Source organism: Sturnus vulgaris, chromosome 6 (genome assembly GCF_052056855.1).
Source record: "Sturnus vulgaris isolate bStuVul1 chromosome 6, bStuVul1.hap1, whole genome shotgun sequence".
Classification (NCBI taxonomy): domain Eukaryota; kingdom Metazoa; phylum Chordata; class Aves; order Passeriformes; family Sturnidae; genus Sturnus; species Sturnus vulgaris.
In genome coordinates this window covers 12,662,883-12,684,510 of record NC_142248.1, presented here as the reverse complement: position 1 = coordinate 12,684,510, position 21,628 = coordinate 12,662,883, and the positions used below count along the sequence as shown (strand labels likewise).

Below are 21,628 nucleotides of genomic sequence, written 5' to 3'. Positions count from 1 at the left end.
CTCAAATTTATTCAGCTACAAGGTTAGCAGAAAAAAACCACATGGCTAGCAAATTTGCCAAAATCCAGCCTGGTCAGTGAGCAAGGGCAGAGGTTCACAGCAGAGAGAGATCAGGCCATCTGCAGTGAACTTCCACAGCTACTGGTGCTGCTATCTCCTCTCTCTGCTCCCAGAAATTTGCTCTAGCAGCAAGTTTTTCCAGAGTCTTACAGCATCAGTGCTGGGATTTGAGGACTAAGGGCTGCATTACAAGCCCTGCAGCATTTGAGCTGCTAAACATTCACTCAGTGGTACAGAACTGTGCACGAGGCTTAGCTTCCTCTCTGCTGGCTGGAGTCCCGTGCTGACCAGGCTGAGGGGCATTGTGGCTCTGTTCCCCAGGCACAGGCAGCAGTCGGACGGGGCCCTGGTGATCAGCAGGGTGAGCTCTGAAGACATTGGCTTCTTCACCTGCATTGCCTCCAACGGGCGTGACCGCGACCAGCGCCACGTGCTGCTCCGACCGCAAGGTACGGGGTGGCTGGAAGCACAAACGGCTCGGGTGCACAGCAGTGGGAAGCAGGGAAGGCTGGGCAGGGCCTGTGGGGGCTCCTGTGCTGGCCGTGCCTCTTTGCTTCACATCTAGAGTTTAACAGGCACCTCGAGGGCAAGGGGAGAATGAGTTGTTTTACCCAGTGGTCATCTGAATGTGTCCAGTATGTCATAGTGCTCCAGGCAGCTGGGAAAAGGGGTTGATAGCACAGTAGGAGTGACTCTCAGGGGCTTGTTTCTGGGACTCTGGTGTGGAATGAGAATAAGAGCAAGACAGCCTAAGGAGATGGTTCTTCTGTGCATGTGACATACATGTGTCCATCTGGAAGTAAAAGCTCTTTGAGACCTCTGTTACTTGTCATTTCTTGGGCCAAAGTTCTAGGAAATCCACATTCCCCATAGCAGCAATGGCACAGCCTCAAACATGCTGTTTCAAGGCTCGGGGGCTTGTAGCTCATCATGGGATGTGCTGGACTTTTCCCATGAGGGAATGCTCCTACTCCCAGTGGGAGATGGCATTGTCTCCCTGCTAGTGATGATTTTCCTTCTGGTCTAGGAGAGCTGAGGATCACTGGTCTTCTGCCAAGCATCACAGTACCCGAGGGAGGGACTGCTCAGCTTCATTGTACAGTGACTGGCAACAATGTGAATATAAGGTGGTCAAGGTGAGCAAAAATGAGATGGAACTTCCCTTCTCTTCTCAAACCTCATCATTTACCTTCCAAATGCTAATGCAGGGTGCCTGCCAGGTATGGCAGAGACCACAGTTATCAGCCCCACCTAATATCACCTACCCTTTCTTAAAACAACTTGGATGTTACCAAAAAATCCTGGTCAAGATCCCTGTGGGGTGTGGAGGTCATCAAGTTCATGTTCCAGCCAAATAAGGAGGAAATCAGACATTAAACTAAGATTTCATTGAGTTTAGAAGGGCTCTGTGTTAGAAAAATAGTGACATGAAAATAACAAGAAGTAAAATGAGTAATCAGAGGAAAATCTTTGGTTGCTTTTTAAAAAAAACCTTCTCTGCCTAATCATGACAGACATTTTAGGCCCTCTTCTCCCAGCTTCCTGTTGCAACAGTTGTCTCCATTTGCTGTAAAGTGGGAGCAAAGGAGATTTAGAACCATTCTAAAGTGAAAAACTGTGTCCTCTTATCTTGATAGTTTACCAGGAAACTCTGAATTTGTGCAAGTGTTTAGTGTAGGTTGTTTTTCCTGTTTGAAAATAATCAGTTCTGTTTTGGAGCCTTCTTACAAACTATCCAGAGTGATGACTAGTAAGTGTTGAAATACCAAAGGTGAGGACTGACGTGGGCCATCTCACACACAGAGCTTTTCTTCCATACATAAGTTTGGTATTTGAGTTAACAAAATGATGCATGTTTCAGAGTTGGAATGAAACCCTTTTCAGTGAAACGAATTTCATTTTGTTGGTAACTAGGAGTTCATAATTCAGGCAGTTTTCCTGCTGGGCACGGATTATTCCAGGAGGAACAGAACAGACACAATCTTGCTGTTTTTTTTAAACAAACTTTTAAAGGGAGAGGAAAGAGGGCTCATTGTTCACTACCCCATATGCTCATCAAGCAATATGTGCTGCTATCAATGCCAGCCAAACGAGTACTGCCAGACCACAACCTGGAGAGAGGGAAAGGCACATTGGGTTTTCTCTAAGCTCCTCAAACCTCAAGAATGTGTGCTAGCAGGAAGGGCAATGTCTTTGCACAGAGCACAGACACAGCTACCTCCCACGCAGGCACTGGGCAACGGATGCAGGCTCAGGCTCATGTTACCACCCAACTGTAGGGCCAGGTTGTGCAAAAGATTTCTTCCTTCCTGCTGAACTTGTGAAAATTCCTTCCGTTCACAGAACATCATTTTCCAAAGAACACGGGGAGCTCCTGTAGCACCCATGGACGGCAATAGTGAAATATTTTGTTTTTCACCACAGGAACGGAGTTCCCATGCGGGGGGATGGCCACCACATCCACCTGTCCCACGATGGAAGCCTGACTATAAGCAACGTGCAAGAGGCTGACGAGGGATCCTACACGTGCAGTGCCTACAGCAGCAGCAGCTCTGTCAGTGCCAGCTCAGAGGTGAAGGTGCTGAGGAGCCAGCCTAGCAGTGAGTACAGCCCAGCCTTCCTGCTTCTCCCAGCACAGTGCCTGGCCCCTGGCCGCAATCACACCCATTGTGTGCCCAGTCCAGCACCAGCCTCGGGCTCTGGGGAGCAGCAGAAGCCTCTGGGTCATGCTGCCTCAGGAGCCCAGCTTTCCATGGACAGAAAAGCAAGACGCAGGAAACGCCCCCAATTAGGGCACTGGCAGCCTAATTAACTTCTTGAGGCCAAAAAGCCACAGTTAGTTGGTTGCATGATTTGTAGTTGGACTTCGGACACCATCCAGCTATCTTTACATAGAGAGTAGGTAGAGTAGTCTCTCCTCTCCCTGCAAACTGCATTTCCATCTTCCTGTATCTCACCAGAGGTGTCTGTTTCATCTTGAAATTCATAATCTCCTTGATGTTGGACTAAATTTAGAAGTGGTGGGGTGGAGGAAGCAGGAAGGTGCTGTGTCTTTTGTGAAGGAATAGCAATCAGAGGATAAATTTACAGCTGGTTCACCCTTTGCTTGGCTGCAGCTACTGTGAGTCACGTTGTGGACCTGAGCAGAGACTGCGTGGACCAGCCCCACCTTGCCAACTGTGACCTGATCCTGCAGGCCCAGCTGTGTGGTAACGAGTACTATTCCAGCTTCTGCTGTGCCAGCTGCGCTCGCCACCGCCCCCAGGGCAGCCCCGCGCACCCCCGCGGGTGACAGCCACCGCCACCGTGACCGATGACAAGACTGGAGGTCTCCACTCTGCTCTTTCACTGCATGGCACAGTTCTAGGAAGTCTGCCCTGCTGGAAAGCTCAAGAGGGTGAATTGAACAGCGTGTAGTGGGTGTAAATGCTCAAAGGTGGGAGACCCACCACCCTCAGGTTTATTGTAAACTCCTTTCCCCTGCATGCCTTGCTGTACCTAATCCATCTCTTAAGGGTAGTTGCTGTCATTCACAGAAAACAGATGGATTGTAGGGATGTAAGGATGATGTGACTAGAGAAGACAGGTGACCAGCATCAAAGAGAGAGAGACTAATTCTTCATACAAGCAAGAGAAGTGCTCTTAAACACATATCTCTGAAGTGTTTGAAGATGGGCCTGAACCATTCCAACCGAAGCACTAATGAGCCATGAACATTTGTTCCTCCAATGAGCATTGCTGAACAAGTGCTCCTGGGGAGCACTTTCCATCTAAATGCAAAGGACTCTGGCCATGAGAAACAGCTTGATGCATATAAAATTAGTGTTCAGGTCCAAGGAGATTACTGGCTCTTTGGATGAAGCTGTAATGTCATGTTACTGTAGCTGTTTTATTCCAGCAGACCTTAAGACAAATTTCTAGTAGGGTCAGTTTCGTCTCTACTTGGCTGCAATCAGCTTTGGAGTGAAGTGCTGTAGAAACAATGCTTCACAGAAAGCTTAAGACAAAATAGAAAGCTACTTTTAGCCCTTCCTGAAAGCTAGAGGTAGTTCAGATGAACATACCAACACTGTTACCTGTTCTGAGATGCTGCAGTTTAAATAGCACTCATTCTAGGAAGGCTCAGCAAGTAATCTTTTTCCCCGGAGCTGGAACTGTGCTGTTCTGACGTTGTGCTGCGTTTGGGCAGGGGCTAATAATAAACAAGTAGAAATACAAGTGTGGGGCATTTCAGTTGCCAGAATAAACCTCCCGAGAATCTGCTCTAGTCTCAGTTGAATCCAGGAAAGCCTAGCTCTGCATCTCAGGGCTGATGCCTGCTGCTACGGACTAACAAGTTAGGACTTCCAGATGCAGAGCAGCTGTAGCCGAACAGCATCCTTCATTTCAAGACCAACACGGAGTGGGACAGCAAGAGTGCATCTGGGGCTCTGAAAATCTCACACATTAGGGGTGGGGAGGTGAGATTGTATTATGATTGTATCGTGTTAAACCAGGAAAGGCCCTTGGGTATCTTCAGTATCTCAAAATGGAATTATTTTTGAGCAAAAGGATTCTTTTACAGCCTCCACACTACTGTTCTACCCTAGCATCAGCCCTGACTGTCCCCTTCTTCCTTATTCTAGACTTGGATGGGTTGATCACAATTATTAGCAACATTAACCATGTATTATTTGCATAGATGTAGCTATAAACTGGTGTGTAGATGATGTTATTTTGTTGGGGGGATGGAGGATTGGCTTATTTTACTTTTGTCTTCTACTTGTGTTACTTTAAGGCTTTTAAGAAATGCAGCTAATTTAGGACTGTGCTCACACCACTCACCTTTCCTTCAGTCCTGCAGCAGCAAAACATAGGAGTAAATTGCCAGGGTTGACAGCCTAGAGCTGGTTTGTACTCTACACCCAGTAAATCAGTTCACATGGACCTAAAAATAAGAATCACTGACCTTATGACTGCACTCTCATCAGCACAGGTATGGTTCAGGACTGGAGACACTGCTCTAGGATGTGAACAAATGGTGAAGTCTACAAGCAATCCAGTACAGGAGAGACAGGTGACAGTCACAGCTATTTGGGGCTGGGTCCTTCTGATATATTATGTTTGCTATGAAAGACAAAAATTCTTACTTTGCATTTAACACCCTTTAATTTAATTAGGGAAAATTTCCTCTGCTGGAATGCAGGGCAGGCATTACAGTATAAGGTTTGAAGTGGAAATCACTGGATATTTAAGAACAATTAGATGGTCCTGAAAACATCCACTTGTGTTTGTATATATTTTTCCATTTAACATCTCAGACCAGCACCTTTTTCTCTCTGCGTGTGTGTGTGTGTATAGAAAATTTTACTATTTTAATATACGATACGATTTTTGCCTTTTGAGACCACGGACTAATCAGAGACTCTGTAAATTTCAGTCATTTTGAAGCCCTCTCCATTCAAAGTGTTGAGTCAGGGTCTGCTCAGGAGCATGGTTAGAAGTGGATTGTGGAAGCATTAGACCCTTTTGTCCCAGAGTAAGTAGCCAGTTCTATAAAATCCCTTTCTAAGATGTCAGAGGTTCGGTTTTTGGAATATTTAAATATTCTGTGTAGTCAGCTGTCATTTAAACTAAATATATTTATAGTATATATAAATATAAGATGGGGCCAGGAAGTGTTTTCTCCAGACTCCTGAGGGCTGTAACAGCCCCCTGCCGGCTGATGGACAGGACTGGAAGTGCTTTGGCTAGTGGAGAGTTTATGCTGACCTCTTTTCAGCTGCACAACCAAGGCAGTAAGGGTGGGACTGACAGGCATGCCATCAAGTTAACGAAAGGATCTTTGCATTTCTTCTGACAAGATCAGCTTCTCCCTCTCTGTGGTACCACTTAATCACCTACTCATGGTTTACTTCTTAATTTGGGAATCAAAATGTTCGTTTTCTTCCCTAAACAATGGGTTGTAGGAAGTGCTTATCTCCAGGGCAGGAGAAGGGTGTAGCTGGGCTATTTTTGGCTTCATCTTGGGGCCCTTACTGTGAAAGATACATAACTGCTCTGTTTCCTACTATAAATATCTATAAATACTTGTTAGCTTTTTGAGAACTGAAAAAAGCATTGACACCAACTGGAATCCCACTTTTCATACTATTCATCCCGTACTGAACACAGGTAAGAATCTATAACATCAGAAGTTGTAGTTTTCTAGACTGTCACTGTAAGACTCACTGTACTTGCCTGGAAATGGAAACTGCTGGCAAGCTCAAATCTAGGGCCAACAAAGGGAGCATTTCCTCCCTTCAGGTTATGGAGACTGACTTCTTTCCTTGTGTCTAAACTGACGTGGTGCCCTAAGAATGCAGTAAGAACCAGTCACACTAACAGGGTAAATATTAGCTCACTGGAAGAACAGAAGAGAGGTAAAAATACATCATCATCTCATCATATGGCTCTTTTTTTATTAGTAGGGGAAAGAAAGAGTTTTCCTATTTGCCATTACTGAATGTTACTGTCCTCATCTTTGTCTCTTTGTAAATATTCAGTGATAGAAAATCCAGCCCTGAAAACCCAGAATCTGATGTTTTCAGTAAAGGCCTCTATTTTAGAGCTTTAAGTGTTTATGTGTCACAAGGATATTTTGAAATTCAGTTTTAAAGTTCTATGCACGCTAACAGGTTGTAGAAAATGAGAGGTATTAAGATATTATTCTTAAGCTGCTAGGTTGGCAAGCAGTGCTCATCCACATTCATCTTACAAGACAGAAGATACCCAGAAGGGCAAATGCTGAAAACTGAAGTAGGGTGGAAATAAATCTCTTACAGACAGTGCTTCTACCACCAACATTTATTTCTGTTAAAGCAGATTATAAATCATCAGTACAAATATATATAACTTACATTTGCTTGTAAGGCCAAAGTTTAAAAGTAAAGTTAAAATGAGATGGTTTTCACAAGTCACCAGAGGCAGAACCTGGACCAGCTGCAGCCTTAACCACAAGGTTTCACAAATCAGTGGGAAAAAATAAAACCAAAGTTAAGAATCTCTAAGAACTATTGACAGACAAACATAAAATGGTTTCCCAGGCAGCCCCAGGATGTAGATATGATGACAGTAAATTGTCACAGTAGTGTTAGAACCAATAGATTAAGACAAAGAAACTGCAGCAATATATGAAAGGAAAAAAATCCATACTATATAGAATATGTAGACTGATTCCAATAAAAAACAGTAAATGCTCCCCATGGTTTTCAAACCATGACAATACTGTTCTTTAATTTTCTTTATTTAAAACTACGATATAATGACTTATTGGTTGTGATTGTTGTTGCAATATGCTACTTACAATGAACAGATACAAGAACAAGCTAGAGCCCCTTTTTCCACCCCCCCAATATTACTTACTATAAGAATCAGCGATAAATCAATCTTATGTACAATTTCTTACATCCAACCCCCTTGTTTTTTAACCTTTGGCAAGATTACTTACAACTCATACAGCTTTTAATATCCAACTATTTAAAATATTCTAAATGCATAAAAATAAAGATTTTGGCTTTACTTTATTCTTTACATATAATATTCACTTTGTTACTCAAAATGGAAGCTCAACTTTTTCCACAAACCTAGCTTTTGGCTAAGGTGACAACATCCCACCCATATCCACCCCCCACCCTACCCAATTTTTCCCTGAGGGGGAACATCCAGGGCTTGCAGGGCATCAGGAGGACACAGGTACAAACATCTGCCTTCCTTTCTGTGAGATGATCGATGTTTCTGCAGAACAGGCTTTGGGACTGAGTGCTGTTCTTTGCTCCATTTGACTTCCAGCTTTCCAAGAGAAGAGGGAATGCAGACTGGGGTGGCTCCAGGATTCCTTTTAAGAACTGCACATTAAATTCTCTGTGTGTTTCCATCCTTCCCACAACTGCTCCCTCTTTCTAACCCATTTTCGTTTGAAGGGACCTTTGGGATTATCAAAGCAAACTGATCAGAAACAGTCCCTCTGCTCCCTTTATCCCTCGATCCTAATGTACAATTACCCGCCCCCCACAGGACCGCTTAAAGTTCGATCTCGAATGTCTTCTGTAGGTCGCTGGAGAAGGGGTTGGTGGGGGAGGGGTTGGTGCGCTGCTTTGCCTTGCCCTCCAGAGCTGCCCACTGCGCCTCGAAGGGGTCGACCTGCGGGGCGGGCGGCTGCGAATGCTTGTCCTCGGCAGCCCATTTGCCCCCCTCCACGCCGTTGAAGGCGGCGGAGCCGTTGTGCTGCGCGGGCGGGTGGAAGAAGGGGCTGGCAGTGGCGCTGCTGCTGCTGCCGTCGTACTGAGGGACCGACTGCTGCTTCACCAGGCTGGGGGACTGATGCGGGTGGGCCGCTGGAGTGTGGCTGGCAGTACCAAAGACGTTGGCCACCATCTGGGAAGGTGTGATCCCAACCACAGGGACGCTTGGGGCTGCATAGGTCATCCCATTTGCTACAGCATAGGGCTGAGCTGGAATAAACGCTGGCTGCATGGGCGGTACCACGCCCACCGGCACAGGCTGAGGCGCAATGAAGGTGCTGACTGGGAAGGCTGGTGCTGACTGGGGGGCTGGAGCTGCTGGAGGAGGCTGGAGCAGTGGCTGTGGGGCTGGGGCTGAGCTTGGCTGCTGTTGGGCTCTGACAGTCTTTGAGACCTCTTCCAACCAGCGGTCTGCCTCTGAGGGAGTACGTCTGTGATTTCCTTGGAAGAGACTTGGTGAGGCTGCACCTGAGGAGGTGCTGCTCCATTCAGTGCCTGGGAAGGAAAGCATGGGCAAGTCACTAACATGTCCACTCCTCATCCTTTTATTGGTTAGAAAGACTGGAGGGTATATAGAGAAACACACAGGCCTCCTCCTGCCGTGACTGAAAGATGCTCCCACCATTGGAAGTATCTTTATGCATCCACTGTTCTGTTCTAGGAAGACATTCGTCAATATGAGGTAGGTAAGAGCTCCTTCACTAAAGTCCAAATTTATGGTTTTTTTTCTTCATAGCAGACATCTAAGACTTTAGGGTACGCAGGAAAGCTGCTGCCTGCACTCAAAACTTGGTGGCAATGATCTAGTCCATAATCATCAATCCCCCTAACTGTGGAGTATCAGTTTCTGAACAGCACAGCTCAGGACTGGTGGACTTGGAACACAAAGGTTTTTAAAGACAAAGTCTGGTACTCTTACAAGGCCAAGCAGAACCTACTATTTCACTAGCACAGCTTCTCTCATGGAGTGGCACTTACACCATGAAATGAAGTAACTGAGATTGCAGCCTTCTAGCACATGTGCCCGTGCAGACAAGGCCTGGAGGGACAGATTAAACTTACTGAACAGAAGAAATGAACCTCTAAAGCCTTTAAGCAACCAACTTAATCCCTCCTTATGTACATTAGGGAAAAGAACACACAAAAAATTATTTTGGGTAGACACAGATTCTTTTCCTTTGATGCACACAAACTCACATACAACTTCATTACTTCCTTTTTAAGCACTGATTTTATAAAATGCTGCCAAAATAAGAATCAGTCCAGGTTACAGACCTAGAACCAGCAAGTTCATCGCTTCCCTCCATCCACTCGAGCAGAACACTACTACTTCCGGCTTTTGTTCCTGTTCCTTCCACTTGCCATTAAGTGGCACTGACAATTGTCTCAGGGGCTCAATTATGCTTTTGATCCAAGTTCTTATAGCAATGCACCGGATCTACTTCCAGTCTTACCAGCGACCACGGCTGCAGCTCCAGTATTAGCAGCAGGAGCATGAGCCCAAGGATTGGTTTCACGAACTGGCATAGCTGTGGACACTACAGCAGCTTGGGATGGTTTAGCAGCAAGCACACAGAAGGCAGAGGCAGTGCCATTAACTAAAATGGGAGCAGACAACATCAGTGCAATTAATTCATGCAAGGCATGCACGTGACTGGAGTATTAGTGGGCCAGGTCACACCTATCAACATACAACACTTTTAGACACTTCCACATGACAGGAGTTTGTGTAATTAGCCAAACTGAACTGACAGTCAATAAAGGTAGTAAATTTCATTTCACCAAGCCAACGCTTGTTAAGAGAATCATGGGATGGTGGATTTTGATGTCCTTTAGGAGGCCTTGAGTTCTGATGACTGACTGAAGTTAAATTTTTTGTTTCTATAAGGAAGAGATATGGCTCACCAGTAGTTATTGTACAGTTAATTTTAGATTCAAAAGAAGAACACTCTGCAGATACACAGTAACAATAACTACATTTAACACGGAGAGGTTCTTTTTTCACACAACTTCTATAAAAGCACAGCAGTGAAATGAATACTAATGGCTGCTATGAGTTCTCTAGCTGTCATTTTTCCACACCTTGTCTAAGAATTTGTGTAAAAAACAGTAATCATGGTGGCACAAAATCCCTTCCCTTATGAGATTTGGTTCCTATGACACACTCCTAAGCAGTTCAGGAGGCAGAATGATAAAATAGCCATTACCTCAAAGCCCGTCCCTTTTACGGGTAACTATCGTGTGGTAGGTGTACGAACTTATTGTTAAAAACAAAACCACAGAAAAATTAAACAGACAAGATGAATAAAGCAGGATGCATTCACCCAAAATACTGGTAACAGGACTTGCACAAGAAATTAAGACCATGTGTTACTGGAAAGCAACATTATGTGCATTCAAGCCTCATCCAGCACCCAAAGAAATCAACAAACCTTGAAAGGCAGGAGACTGTGGTGCAACTACTGTCACTGGTTTTGTCATGGGGGCCGAAGAGAAAGGATCTTCTGATGGTGTGCTGAAAGCACTGGTGATCTGAGAGCACAGGGCACTAATGCTGTCTGTTTCCCCTTCTACCTCTGGGACTAAAATGTAAACAGAATTCATTAAATTGAAAGTTTAAAGGATACAGAAACAATTTACAACTACCAATGTGAAATTGAAATATAATTAGTTCCCTTATGTCCTACATGTTCTTGCTACTGATTTGCATGACAGCTTTTTTTTTTTTACATTAGTGTTGAAGATCTGGCCTGAAATAGAACACCACATTAATGTATTTTGTGATTAAGTCAAGAGGGCAAGGAGATCGCTGTTCCAGATTTAAAGAATGCTCGTATCAGAAAATAAAAACGGTTTTCTACAGTTTAAGAAGAGATCCAAATCTTTCAGTATTGAAGTGCTAAACTTCTCAAGGGTTTGGCTCTAAGATTTGGCATTCTGTGAAATGAAAATACTTATGATAGATTTAAGTGTTCCAACAACATACTCGAACAGTAACCAGATGAACTTTAAATGTATTGACAGCAATGCACAGCGGCAAGTTCAGTCTAGAGTTAGTGTTGATTGCTCCAGTTCAGTGGTAGCTGAAATCCCCAGTTCCTGTGCTAGAATCATAAAAGCAAAAGCTGAATGCTCAGATAAAATGGATGCTCAGTTTTAAACGAAGCATCAGTATCATATGGATAATGTAACATCTGGAGTAAAGCTGCCAGCTTACTGGATGTTCTCATTATTACTAATGGCAGTGTTTTCCAAAAGTACCGATCATCAGTCCGTCATTGCACAGAACTGACATGAACAGGCATAATCAAGCACAAAATCGTGTAAGAAACATAAAATGTCTGCACACAACATGCACCAGATCTAAAATTCAGGGGAAAGCATGCCCAAAAATTGACTCTTTGAGGGATATTCCAATGCAGTGCATGCAGTGGGACGGTAAGCAGCACTGGCAGTGGCATATATGGGAACATGCATCAGAAATGTTCTGAACCATGAAAAATTGAGATTGTGGTGTGCTCAGTGACTATCACTACTGAGCAGTGCACTGTTACTGCAAAACTGCTGGTCGTAAAGCACAGGTCACTAAACAAGGATTATGAAAGAAGTCAGACTAAGTATTTTTGTTGGGTTTGCCTTTGCCACAGTAATTTTTACTTCAAAGCTTAAAACCATAAAACCAGCACTGTTGCTTGCACAACAGTGAGAGTACAGCTGGCCTGAAGGATTACACCTAGCTAAAGGAACTCAAGGACATTATGCAAGGTAATGAGCACCCCAGGAGTTTATGTTGGGATGGCTCTTAGAAAACCCCACTAGCATCATGTGAAAACTGTACTACATAATACTGATACAGCCAGCTGTACCACCTAAACAGGAAGGTTCTCTTAATGCAACATGAAAAGCAATTTCATTGCTCCCAAAAAGAATTCAGACAGGCAGAAGGACAGACTGCAGAAGAGCATCACATGATCCTAAGACAAGTGGTTAAGGCCTTGAAGGGATTTGTGTCTCAGGATGCCCTGACATTAAGTGGAAGAACTGGTTCAGTGACTCAGAGGGAAGAGCCAAAACCTACTAATTCACCAACACCCATTCCTGGAACACTTCAAGCTGTGCTCCAGTACTTCAGACAGCAATTAGAACTGTCTTCGGCATGAGAACCCCACATTTGAAATTCTTGCCTATTCCCAAAGCAGAAATTTTCTGACATGGTGATGTTTGTTCATGATAAATGATCAAACATGAGGCAGGAAGGAGGATTTACTAGAAAGTAAGGAGTTACTTGAAGCCACAGAGAAAGAAAGGAGGAAGAGACAATTTAAGGCAATGTTTCACTGGAACCATTTGGTTTTACCTGAGTTTTTCATGGGGAAATCAGTCTTCCTTTGCACTGTTGAAGGCAGCTCATTTATTCGCAAAGACAACTGGCGTTTAAAAGGAGACATCTTTTGGCTGAGGGCGGGGAAGCCCCTGAAAGACCCTTGCCTGGCAAGCTGCTCTATAGGGGCGTGCCGCCGGGGGATAGCGTGGGGGTTGCTCATTTCTTTATCCAGAGAGGCAGCAACTTCAGCAGTAGGAGAGGTTGGTGAGCCAGAAGAGGGGGCAGTATTGTTTGGTGCAGCACCTGGTGCTACTGTTTTCACTTCTGTTTCAACTGCTGGAGGAAACAGGGTGAGGTTAGAGAGTAAAGCAAAGTACCATTCAGCCTACCTGTACTCCCATTTGTTTTGAAAAGAGAAATTGCAGGAATTTGCAAACTATTATTCTTGCAAATGAGTTCTAATAGCACAGCAGAAACACAATTTCTGTATACCTTCATTGTCTTCACCAAGTCACCTGACATACCCAAGCCCCACAGCTTTCTAAGGCAAGCCACTTCCTTAAGAGGATGGCCTTACATATGTATTCTTTCAATCCATTCCTGAGATCACAGCTCTAGAAATACTTGAAATTCATTTATGGTTAAGACTGAAAAATGTATTGTGTATTTGAGATCTTTACTTTGCCTCACACAGAACCAAAGACAAAATATTACTACCAACTGTATTAAGTGACTTAGGGCAGCACACTTAGCAGCAGCAGGGAACAAATTGCAGCTCCAGGACCCTCTTTTAAAAGCCAGCCCTGCAGAATCAGCAGCTGCAGCCAAACACACTGCACAAGCTTTAGCAGGCCAAAGGTAGCAGCACTTAACAGGTTGGGCTGCAGCTCCCAGCTCCTCCAGGAAATATATTACAGGTAGAGGGAAATGTGCTGCAAGGCAGATCCAGCCTCTGAGCTGACAGGCCTTGCTAACACCAGATATATCTGCAAGGAGTTCCTGTGTCACTTCTGTACTGAATTTAGCTGCAGTGCTACTACCCAATCATGAGTTAGTTGCAGTGGAAACTCCTCCAACTCAAAGTCGGCTGCTTCATTTTGCAGGGCTTTGCATAGCACCACAATGGCCCTGTTAGACAGGCCTAATGGAAGAAATGTAGGATTAAGATTTGTTTAAATCCTGACACTTATGATTAGAATTGCAATGGGGAGATTTTTCTACCTTTAGGAAAATTCTTGCTCGCTCATAAATGAATTGCCTTTGGGGGTAACAAACACAGCTCATCAACACAGAAGGACAAAAGTGAATCTCACTATCCTGGCAAAACTCTCATTTTACCTATACTGTTTTCCAAGTATTTTAGAAAAAGCAATGAGTTTGGTTTTTTTGGACACATCAGCAGAATAACTAAAAGTCTGGTAAAGAGAGGAGTCAGACTAGAGTTCTGAGACGCTGGAATGGTAGGAGGAACTAATTACGTTGTCTTGCAAGCTTCAGTACCCATGAGTTGCAGCTGCTCATTCAAGTGAAACTTTTCTAATCAGTCTTTCTTGGAAAGGATTTCACACACCTTCATTGAGTCAAGACTTTGACTCATGCCCTCAAGTAACAAAGGCCTTGTGTTTAAGCTTCATTTAGCACACTCTAAAACTAACGTATGGAAACAAGCAGATGGATGATGAAAACGAAGATTAAAGTTTTGCAATCAAGGGGCAGCATAAAACTTGCTGTGGAATCCTCTGAAACAAAAATCTGACTTCACTATGAAGCAAGTTATAAACAGTATATACAATAATTTTTTTGTTAGCTGTAGAACTCCAGGCTTTGTAATAAAACTCGAGTAAGAAGTTCTGCTTTCACTTAATTTCAGAACATGTTATCTCCTCTCAAATCAGTTAGTCACTAATTTTGAATGTAATTAATATTCAGTCAAGCACCTGTGTGCTTTATGGGGAAGGAGTGGTTATTCTGGATATTTTTTTGGAAAGCACTCTGTGATTGATCTGTTCTTCTCTCATGGAGTATAGCTCTATATATAAAGTCTGTAGCCTGCCTTAAAAATCAAAATAAAAAGACATTATTTTCTAAGAAAATCGCATATAATTTTCAGTTCACTTACCACAAGCATTAGACTACATAAATCATTATTTTGTGTCTGGCAAGCTTGTTGTATTTTTTAAACAAATTTCTAATAAGGCCTTTTATTATGGTACCTACGGTGTTCTCTGTCATAAAGCAGCCTGACAAAACAAAGCAGAAGCAGATTTCACATATGAAGCCACCTGCACCTTTCTAGAAGACGTGGGAAAATGCTGAGTGAATTTGGCAGCATTTTTCATCCTGTGAACTGACAAGGGTCTGGGAATATGATTTGAACATAGTAAGGTGCAAGAGAGGGAATGCCTGTAAGGACATGAGGCTTCAATCCTCACAGAGGCCTCAGTGCTGGTTCTGCTCGCTGCAGATGATTGTTTAAATTGCATCCCATACCTTTAGCATCCGGCATCTGTCTCATAATTTCCTCTCTCTCTGCTTGTTCAGTAGCTGTAGTGACCCTGAATGACCCCTCTCTAGTGAATGTGGTTCTGCTGGCATCAAAGGTGGCAGTCACTCCACACTCCTTCTCTCGCTTCTGCTTTCGCTCCAGGCATGCTGCAAATGCACAGCCCACGGCGTGACTCAACCTTTCCCCCTGCACAAGACAACATTGCATCACAGTGACTGAACAGAAACATACATGAGCTTCAAGCATCACAAACTGATAACCTGCCTTTACAAGACAAATCTAATTAAAGCGTTAAAGAAAACGATTTTAATTGTATTTCAACCTTAAACCTGGTACATAAAGACGCCCAGCTACTAATACACAAGCCATGCTCAAGAAGGCCACCCAGGAACGAATGAGATTGTTGGATGATGTGTTTAGTTCAACTGCTGCTAAGATGCCAGTGCGATAACGTGCCTGCACCGATCCCTTGCCTCCAGATACATCTGTGCACAAAGAAACGCTCATGAAGCCATCTTAAGGTGTAAGTCCTAAAGCACAGGTAAGTGCTGTTCTTGGAGAAAGCTTACAGAGGGCTCAGGGAGACACTGCCCTTGTGTGCACCTATGAAAGTTAAAAGTACGGTGGTGACTACTCGCGCCTCTTAATGGTTCTGACCAAATGCACACGGTAGATTTAGGAGTGCCTAATGAAAAGCACTTCCATTATTCACCAGTGCAAAAGAATCCACTATCCAATAACTGTAAAAAGCAAATTCAAGTCGGAGGAAGTCCAGCAACCCAGCTGATACAGCTGCCACAGTTGAATAAGAGGCTCTATTGCTACCAGTAGCTCAACTAATCTATCATAATCAGTAAGTGAATTGACCTTTTATTCACAGATGAAAACAGAAATGTTCCAGCTCTAATGTAAGTTTTACTGGGAATTTCTAACTTCATTGTTTAAAGAAAAATGATAAATTATCAAGCATCATTGCTCTGAACTTGCATCTCTGGGGAGTTCACACAGTGAATTTGCATGAGGTTTCAAGCACTTTGTATAATATAGGCAGGAGTCAATGAATAGCAGAGAGAAGAAAAGGTCAGATCCGGGAGTTAAATAACTTACCTAAGTCTACACAGCAAGAAACTGATTTTTAAACCTACTGAAAACATTTTTGTCACCCAGAAGCAAATAGAATGCTAATTTAATTCAGTTTAGCTCCATCTCTTAACATTCAGATGAATTTTCATTCAAGATAACACTCACATACAAGACACTGCATTCATAACCAGTCTGTATTTACTCACTATGGTTTTATCCTGGAAAAACTGTCATTGCTGTTTCAGTTTTTGACTGTAAACATTTTCAGATGAGAAATTTTTCTGTCTATTCTTAGAAGAGTAGTTCCCTTCTGCTGGGAGATTATCTGAGGCTGACTGCACTCCTTTTACACACAGGCTGAGCAGCATTTCTCTCCATAATACGGCACCACAGAGGGATGGCAAATATTTCAAGATACAGGGAATTAGAATTAAAACAATTTACAAGGACTAAGTACTGTCTCAGCTGGAGTCAAAACATATTTCACTATTCCAGGTACTCACATTTTCTGCCCTTTACTTCTAGCTAAGAGCTGGGAGAGCTGGCCACACAGCACGTTCAACTTACCGTGTCCTTGACAGCCATAAAGCAGTGGCAGATCCAGCGTCTCGTTGTGCCATCCCGGCAGATGTACGAGAACGCCCGGTCAAAGTTCCTGTCTGGTGCGCAGAAAGAAACCTTCTCTATTGTCTGATCAACTATAAGATCCTAGAGGGAAAAAAATCCCCCCCACAATAAAAGAAATGTGAGGAAATACAGTCAAACATTTGAACAAGTCATTGTCAGGAGTAACTGCACAAAAATGAATTGTACTAAAAAGGGGATAACCTGATGTGGCTGTAATTATCTGTCATCAGTTATCATTCAGAATCTGTTTCCAGTATGAAACAAAAAGAAGAGATGACATTCTGCACCACCCAGCTTTGGGAGAGGTGTGCCAAGGCACCACTTAAGAATTTAGGGACCCAGTGAATTCCTATGACCTCTCCTCTATAGACTATGGAGGCACACGTTATTTTTTATTTTTACAGCAGCTCCATAGTTTTGAAACCAGAAAGTTTTCACTGTGGTTAAAACACAATACTGAAACTCAGGGGAGAGGTCTGTAAGTGTGACAAGGTCTTGCAGCTGCTACACAAAGAGCAAAACTCATCTTCCAGTCAGCTAAGCAGGGATGCAAGAGAAAAGCACCAACAGCACTGGTAGCACCAAACGCTCCCTATTTAATCCCACAGATGGGAGAAGTGTTTCTAAAAAGGAGACAGTGCACTTTAAGATTATGCCACCCTCATTAAAAATTAGTTTCTTAATATTTTTTTCCAAATTATTTCATTTGGTTGGTGGCTAGTACTTGGCACCTCTGCTGACGTATTCAACCACCAGGAGGCAATAGTTTATTTTCTTTTTAAATCCTATACTTTTAATTACCTCAAGAGTCTGCACACCTTATTAAAATTCAATTTGAAAATATTACATATATGCAGCCATATTTCTAAAAATAATACAGGTATTATTACTTTTACATGAGGCAATCAGTAGACTGAATTCATTCACATCAGTATGTTTGTACTAGAAAGTGAATTATTGAGAGATAGCAACTTTAGCTCTGATGAGCCATAGCACCATAGCAGCCCTGGAGGCAGTTGCACTCCAGAGGGATATGAATTAGCTTTGCCTGTCAGTGTTGACTTGGAGAAATCATCTTTTAGGCAGACAAAAGTAAGTGTCAGTTGATATGAACATAAAACTATTTCAGACTGACAAGAGTTAAAACTATTCTCATAGCCATGCCATCGTCTAAAATTCTAGAGCACTTGTGGCAGAAAGCCTAAAGCTCTTATTTCTTATTGCCTACATCTACATAAAGCCAAGAATCATTTGCTCTTACTTGGACACATGTGCCTTGGTAGTATACCATGTGCTAATTCATAATAAAAAATGGTAATTTCACAATAAAAAACTCGAAAACAATCTAGAATTATGCCACAAATATATTAGTTTTCCACTTCAGACCAACATCTTTGATATTAAAGACTATCAAATTTGATATATGCAGTTACTATTTAGTTTGAGTCTGAAGCTACACTCTCCCTATTTATTTTACTCTCTTCATTGCATTTTTGGAAGCTCTTGTACATTCAAGATCCATTCTAGGATTTGGATGCACTGAAAATGATATTGATTAATATATATATGTGAGTTGCATTACTATTGCAACCTTTTGCAGTGGTGCAGAACAAAGACTCTTCAAGTTCCCTGCCAACAGAACTTTTCAGGAAAACAAATGCTTGTTGCAGTAAACGCAACAAAAAATATTCCAAGCTTGTGCTACACCTGACATATTTTACAAAATGTGTCTTGAGAGTAGTATGGAATTAACTTGGAAAAAAATTAGCAGGTGTACATATGTTTACAAAACAGTACATTATTAAACTAAACTACACACTTCAGTCTTCCTTTCAAATATCAAGATTTGCAGTAACAGAAAGATTGGTGTTCATTTAAAGATACAGCACATACATTATTATAGAGAGATTTAAAACTTTTGCCCAGGGAAATCTAACCTTTGTTTTCTCATCTACAACTCTGAGTCCATCCGCCGAAACCCACAGGACTGCTTTGACGGCTTTCTTCCCAGACTTTCAAGAAAAGAAAAAAAAAAAAAAAAAGAAAGAAAAAAAAAAAGAAAACAGTTTTATGCCAACAGCCAATTACCTCCCGCTCCCCCTCTCCAAGAACTATAACATTAAGTGTAGATGAAGTCCATGGTCAGTAGGGTGCCCAAAGCTCAATCCAAGTTGCAAAACATTAAGAGAACCAAGCCAAAGCCAGTATTTCAGAAATAGCACGTCGTGGGGATGGGGAGAGGGCACAGGACAGGTGAGGCAGAAATAAGGTGTACATCCACTGACAGTAAAGAATTCAAGACTGACCAAGTGGGTGAAGAATTCCACTGGAGTCAGAAGACACTCATTCATAAGGAGTTACACCACAGGTAGCTTCTTCAGCACAAGTTTAAATATAGGAAAATTCTTACCTGATATTTCCACCAGCCCTACCCTCTGCCCCAAAAGTCCTATGGCAGAATCATGGCATCACCTTGAACCAGTGTTAAAAGCACCCCAAAATCATCAGTTACTGTGTAGCTTATTAAGCTCATAAGCTTAATGCTAAGATGAATCACCCAATACATTTCACCAATTTATTAAGACCTAAATGTCTTATCTTGGGGGAGAGGTATAAAAATAGGATTTCTTAACCCTTTGGTGTATATCTGGAAAAAGCAGTGGTGTGTGGCAGGCAGATGCAGCGGAGAGCGGTCTGGCTTTTATCCAAAACCTGACTGTGGGAACTTTCAGCTGCCACAAGCTGAGGCTAAGTAAAAGTGGGGAACACAGGAAGGCCTCAGGAGCCATTTAAACTACAGATTTTTTCCAGGCTGTTTACTTTTCAAGGGAAAGTTACAGAAAACAGTATAAACACCATATTCTTCTGAAGCTAATTCACTGAAAAGAAAATAGGTCAACGTAATTTTACTGGTTGTTACAGAGAACTAATACTAGAAAACTAGTATCTTTTTTTCAGCATGTCACTTTAATTCACAATCTCCCTACTTCAGTCAGTTATTAAAATACTCTCTTCATGTGTTTTGAAGCACTGGGTTTACACAGTTTGTGGCTGCTAATGGCACCCACCAGAAACCACTGCAGGGAGTGAAGAAAGCAAGAACAGGGAGGGGAAAATAGATGAAGGGGTTTCAGCTAGTGGCTTCAAACAAGAATTGCAACTATTTTATAATTTTTTAATAGTTTATTGCATATGTATATACTTTATATTCTTACAGCAAGTAACGGAACAGGAACACATTCTAGCATAAACTACTGCATGTTCCAAGTCTGCAATACCAATTTTAACACTGTAAGAATGAAATATCTTGGAGTGAAAAGTCTCCAATTACATCACATTGGTTTCATTGTCAGAGAAAGCAGCAAGTGTGAAGAAAAAGGTGCTGGCAGAACTTCTGTTTGTTTTTTGGGGAGGAACTATCTGTCCTGATTTCGGAAGCAGCAATGACATCCTGAGCATTTTCAAAAAGCTTGGTGAGAACAGAGAATGGCACTGACTTGCACAGAAGAGCATTTAAAGAAAAAAAAAGAGAGAAAATAAGCACAGCATGAAAGCAAGCTACAGAGAAGTGCTTGCAGAAGCAAGTTTCTAAATGACCATCCAGCCTGTTGGATACCCCAGAGAATGTTTAATTTAGATTCTGGAATGCCTAATGGAAAGAGTACAATTCACAACAGAAGATACACTATAATTTACCATCATATGTGTTAGAAAATATTGCAGCATATAAAAGTCACTCCTAATATTTTGCTTTAAAAGGCAGTATCAATATCCACAAAATTTAGTCTGTATTTTCAATGCTTAGCTAGCTTCCACAGCCTGAAAGTCTCTATTAATTCCAAAACAAATGGTCTGTCTCCTTGAACTGTTTTAAAAAGAGTATTGATTGTTTGTAAGCCATAACTCTTAAAAATCTTTATTTCAAGCAAATACAAACAATGAAGAGAAGATAATGCCTGCAGGTAACTGTTTGGTTTAGACTGCCATCATTAGATTAACAGATACACATCTTTCCCCAGCAAACAATAAAAACCTTGTCCCTACAGAAACTGTGAATAATTCCTGACGTTTGTATTAAAGCCAAGTTTAACTGAGCTGGGTACTTTAATAAGCAATGTTGATCTTCAGCAGAGCTACTCCTCACTCGCTATTTCACCAAATGAGGATTTACAAATAGCTAACATATGAACTTCATGTTTCTCAGAATAAAACAAAAAGGCTGAAGAGCTTCCTTAAGCCTTCTTTTCCCACTGAAACATTAGGTTCCACATGCAAGATAACCAAAGATGGGTTTGCTATGCTAAGAGAAAAAGAAAACTCATTTAAATTGCTCAATTCCTTCTATATTTATGGTGGATGCAGTGTTATGAAAGAGCTTATCCCTACAGTCTATACCCCAAACCCACTGCTACTACTGCTGGACAACAAATGATTTTTACATTTACTGAATTCTCAGCTTATCTGTGCCCAGCAGTGATGTATAAAGGAGCATACTCCTCCAATTCAGTTTCTATTGGATATACAAATCAAAGTACTACTCCATTATGGGCAGGATAGTGCCAAGTAAACTGCGATTACAGAGTAGACAGGAGCATTTACACTATTGGCACATACTGGGCAAAGATCAGACCAGCTGCAAGATACTGCATGGGAAGTGAACTCCAAAGCAGCATTGCAGCTCGTGTAACAAATGCTAGGAGGCACAGCCAACTCCACACAGAAATATTTAAAGCAAGTGGCCAATATCCACTGGAACAGGATGCTCTG

The 21,628-nt window shown here is 42.3% G+C and overlaps 2 protein-coding genes across 16 annotated transcripts in view; one reads left to right on the top strand and one right to left on the bottom strand.

Moving 5' to 3' along the window:
• PAPLN (papilin, proteoglycan like sulfated glycoprotein) overlaps nt 1-4,278 on the top strand; it is a 57,674-nt gene extending 53,396 nt beyond the window's left edge. For all 5 annotated transcript variants that reach the window (XM_088167026.1, XM_088167024.1, XM_088167025.1 and 2 more), the window contains 4 exons: nt 382-509; nt 1,088-1,196; nt 2,485-2,660; nt 3,177-4,278. In XM_088167026.1, the coding sequence (XP_088023152.1) occupies nt 382-509; nt 1,088-1,196; nt 2,485-2,660; nt 3,177-3,352 (589 nt within the window). In that variant the 3' untranslated portion in view covers nt 3,353-4,278. The remainder of the gene's footprint in view (nt 1-381; nt 510-1,087; nt 1,197-2,484; nt 2,661-3,176) is intronic.
• Nucleotides 4,279-6,870: 2,592 nt separating this feature from the next.
• The window catches only part of NUMB (NUMB endocytic adaptor protein), a 91,138-nt gene continuing 76,380 nt past the window's right edge, over nt 6,871-21,628 (bottom strand). For 3 of the 11 annotated variants that reach the window (XM_088167033.1, XM_088167028.1, XM_088167031.1), the window contains 6 exons: nt 18,799-18,873; nt 16,802-16,942; nt 15,136-15,337; nt 12,679-12,978; nt 10,754-10,903; nt 6,871-8,816 (listed from right to left, as the gene is read on the bottom strand). In XM_088167033.1, the coding sequence (XP_088023159.1) occupies nt 8,101-8,816; nt 10,754-10,903; nt 12,679-12,978; nt 15,136-15,337; nt 16,802-16,942; nt 18,799-18,873 (1,584 nt within the window). In that variant the 3' untranslated portion in view covers nt 6,871-8,100. Of the gene's footprint in view, nt 8,817-9,775; nt 9,920-10,753; nt 10,904-12,678; nt 12,982-15,135; nt 15,338-16,801; nt 16,943-18,798; nt 18,874-21,628 lie in introns of all 11 variants that reach the window. The other 8 variants (XM_088167032.1, XM_088167027.1, XM_088167030.1 and 5 more) reach the window with 4 other exon arrangements.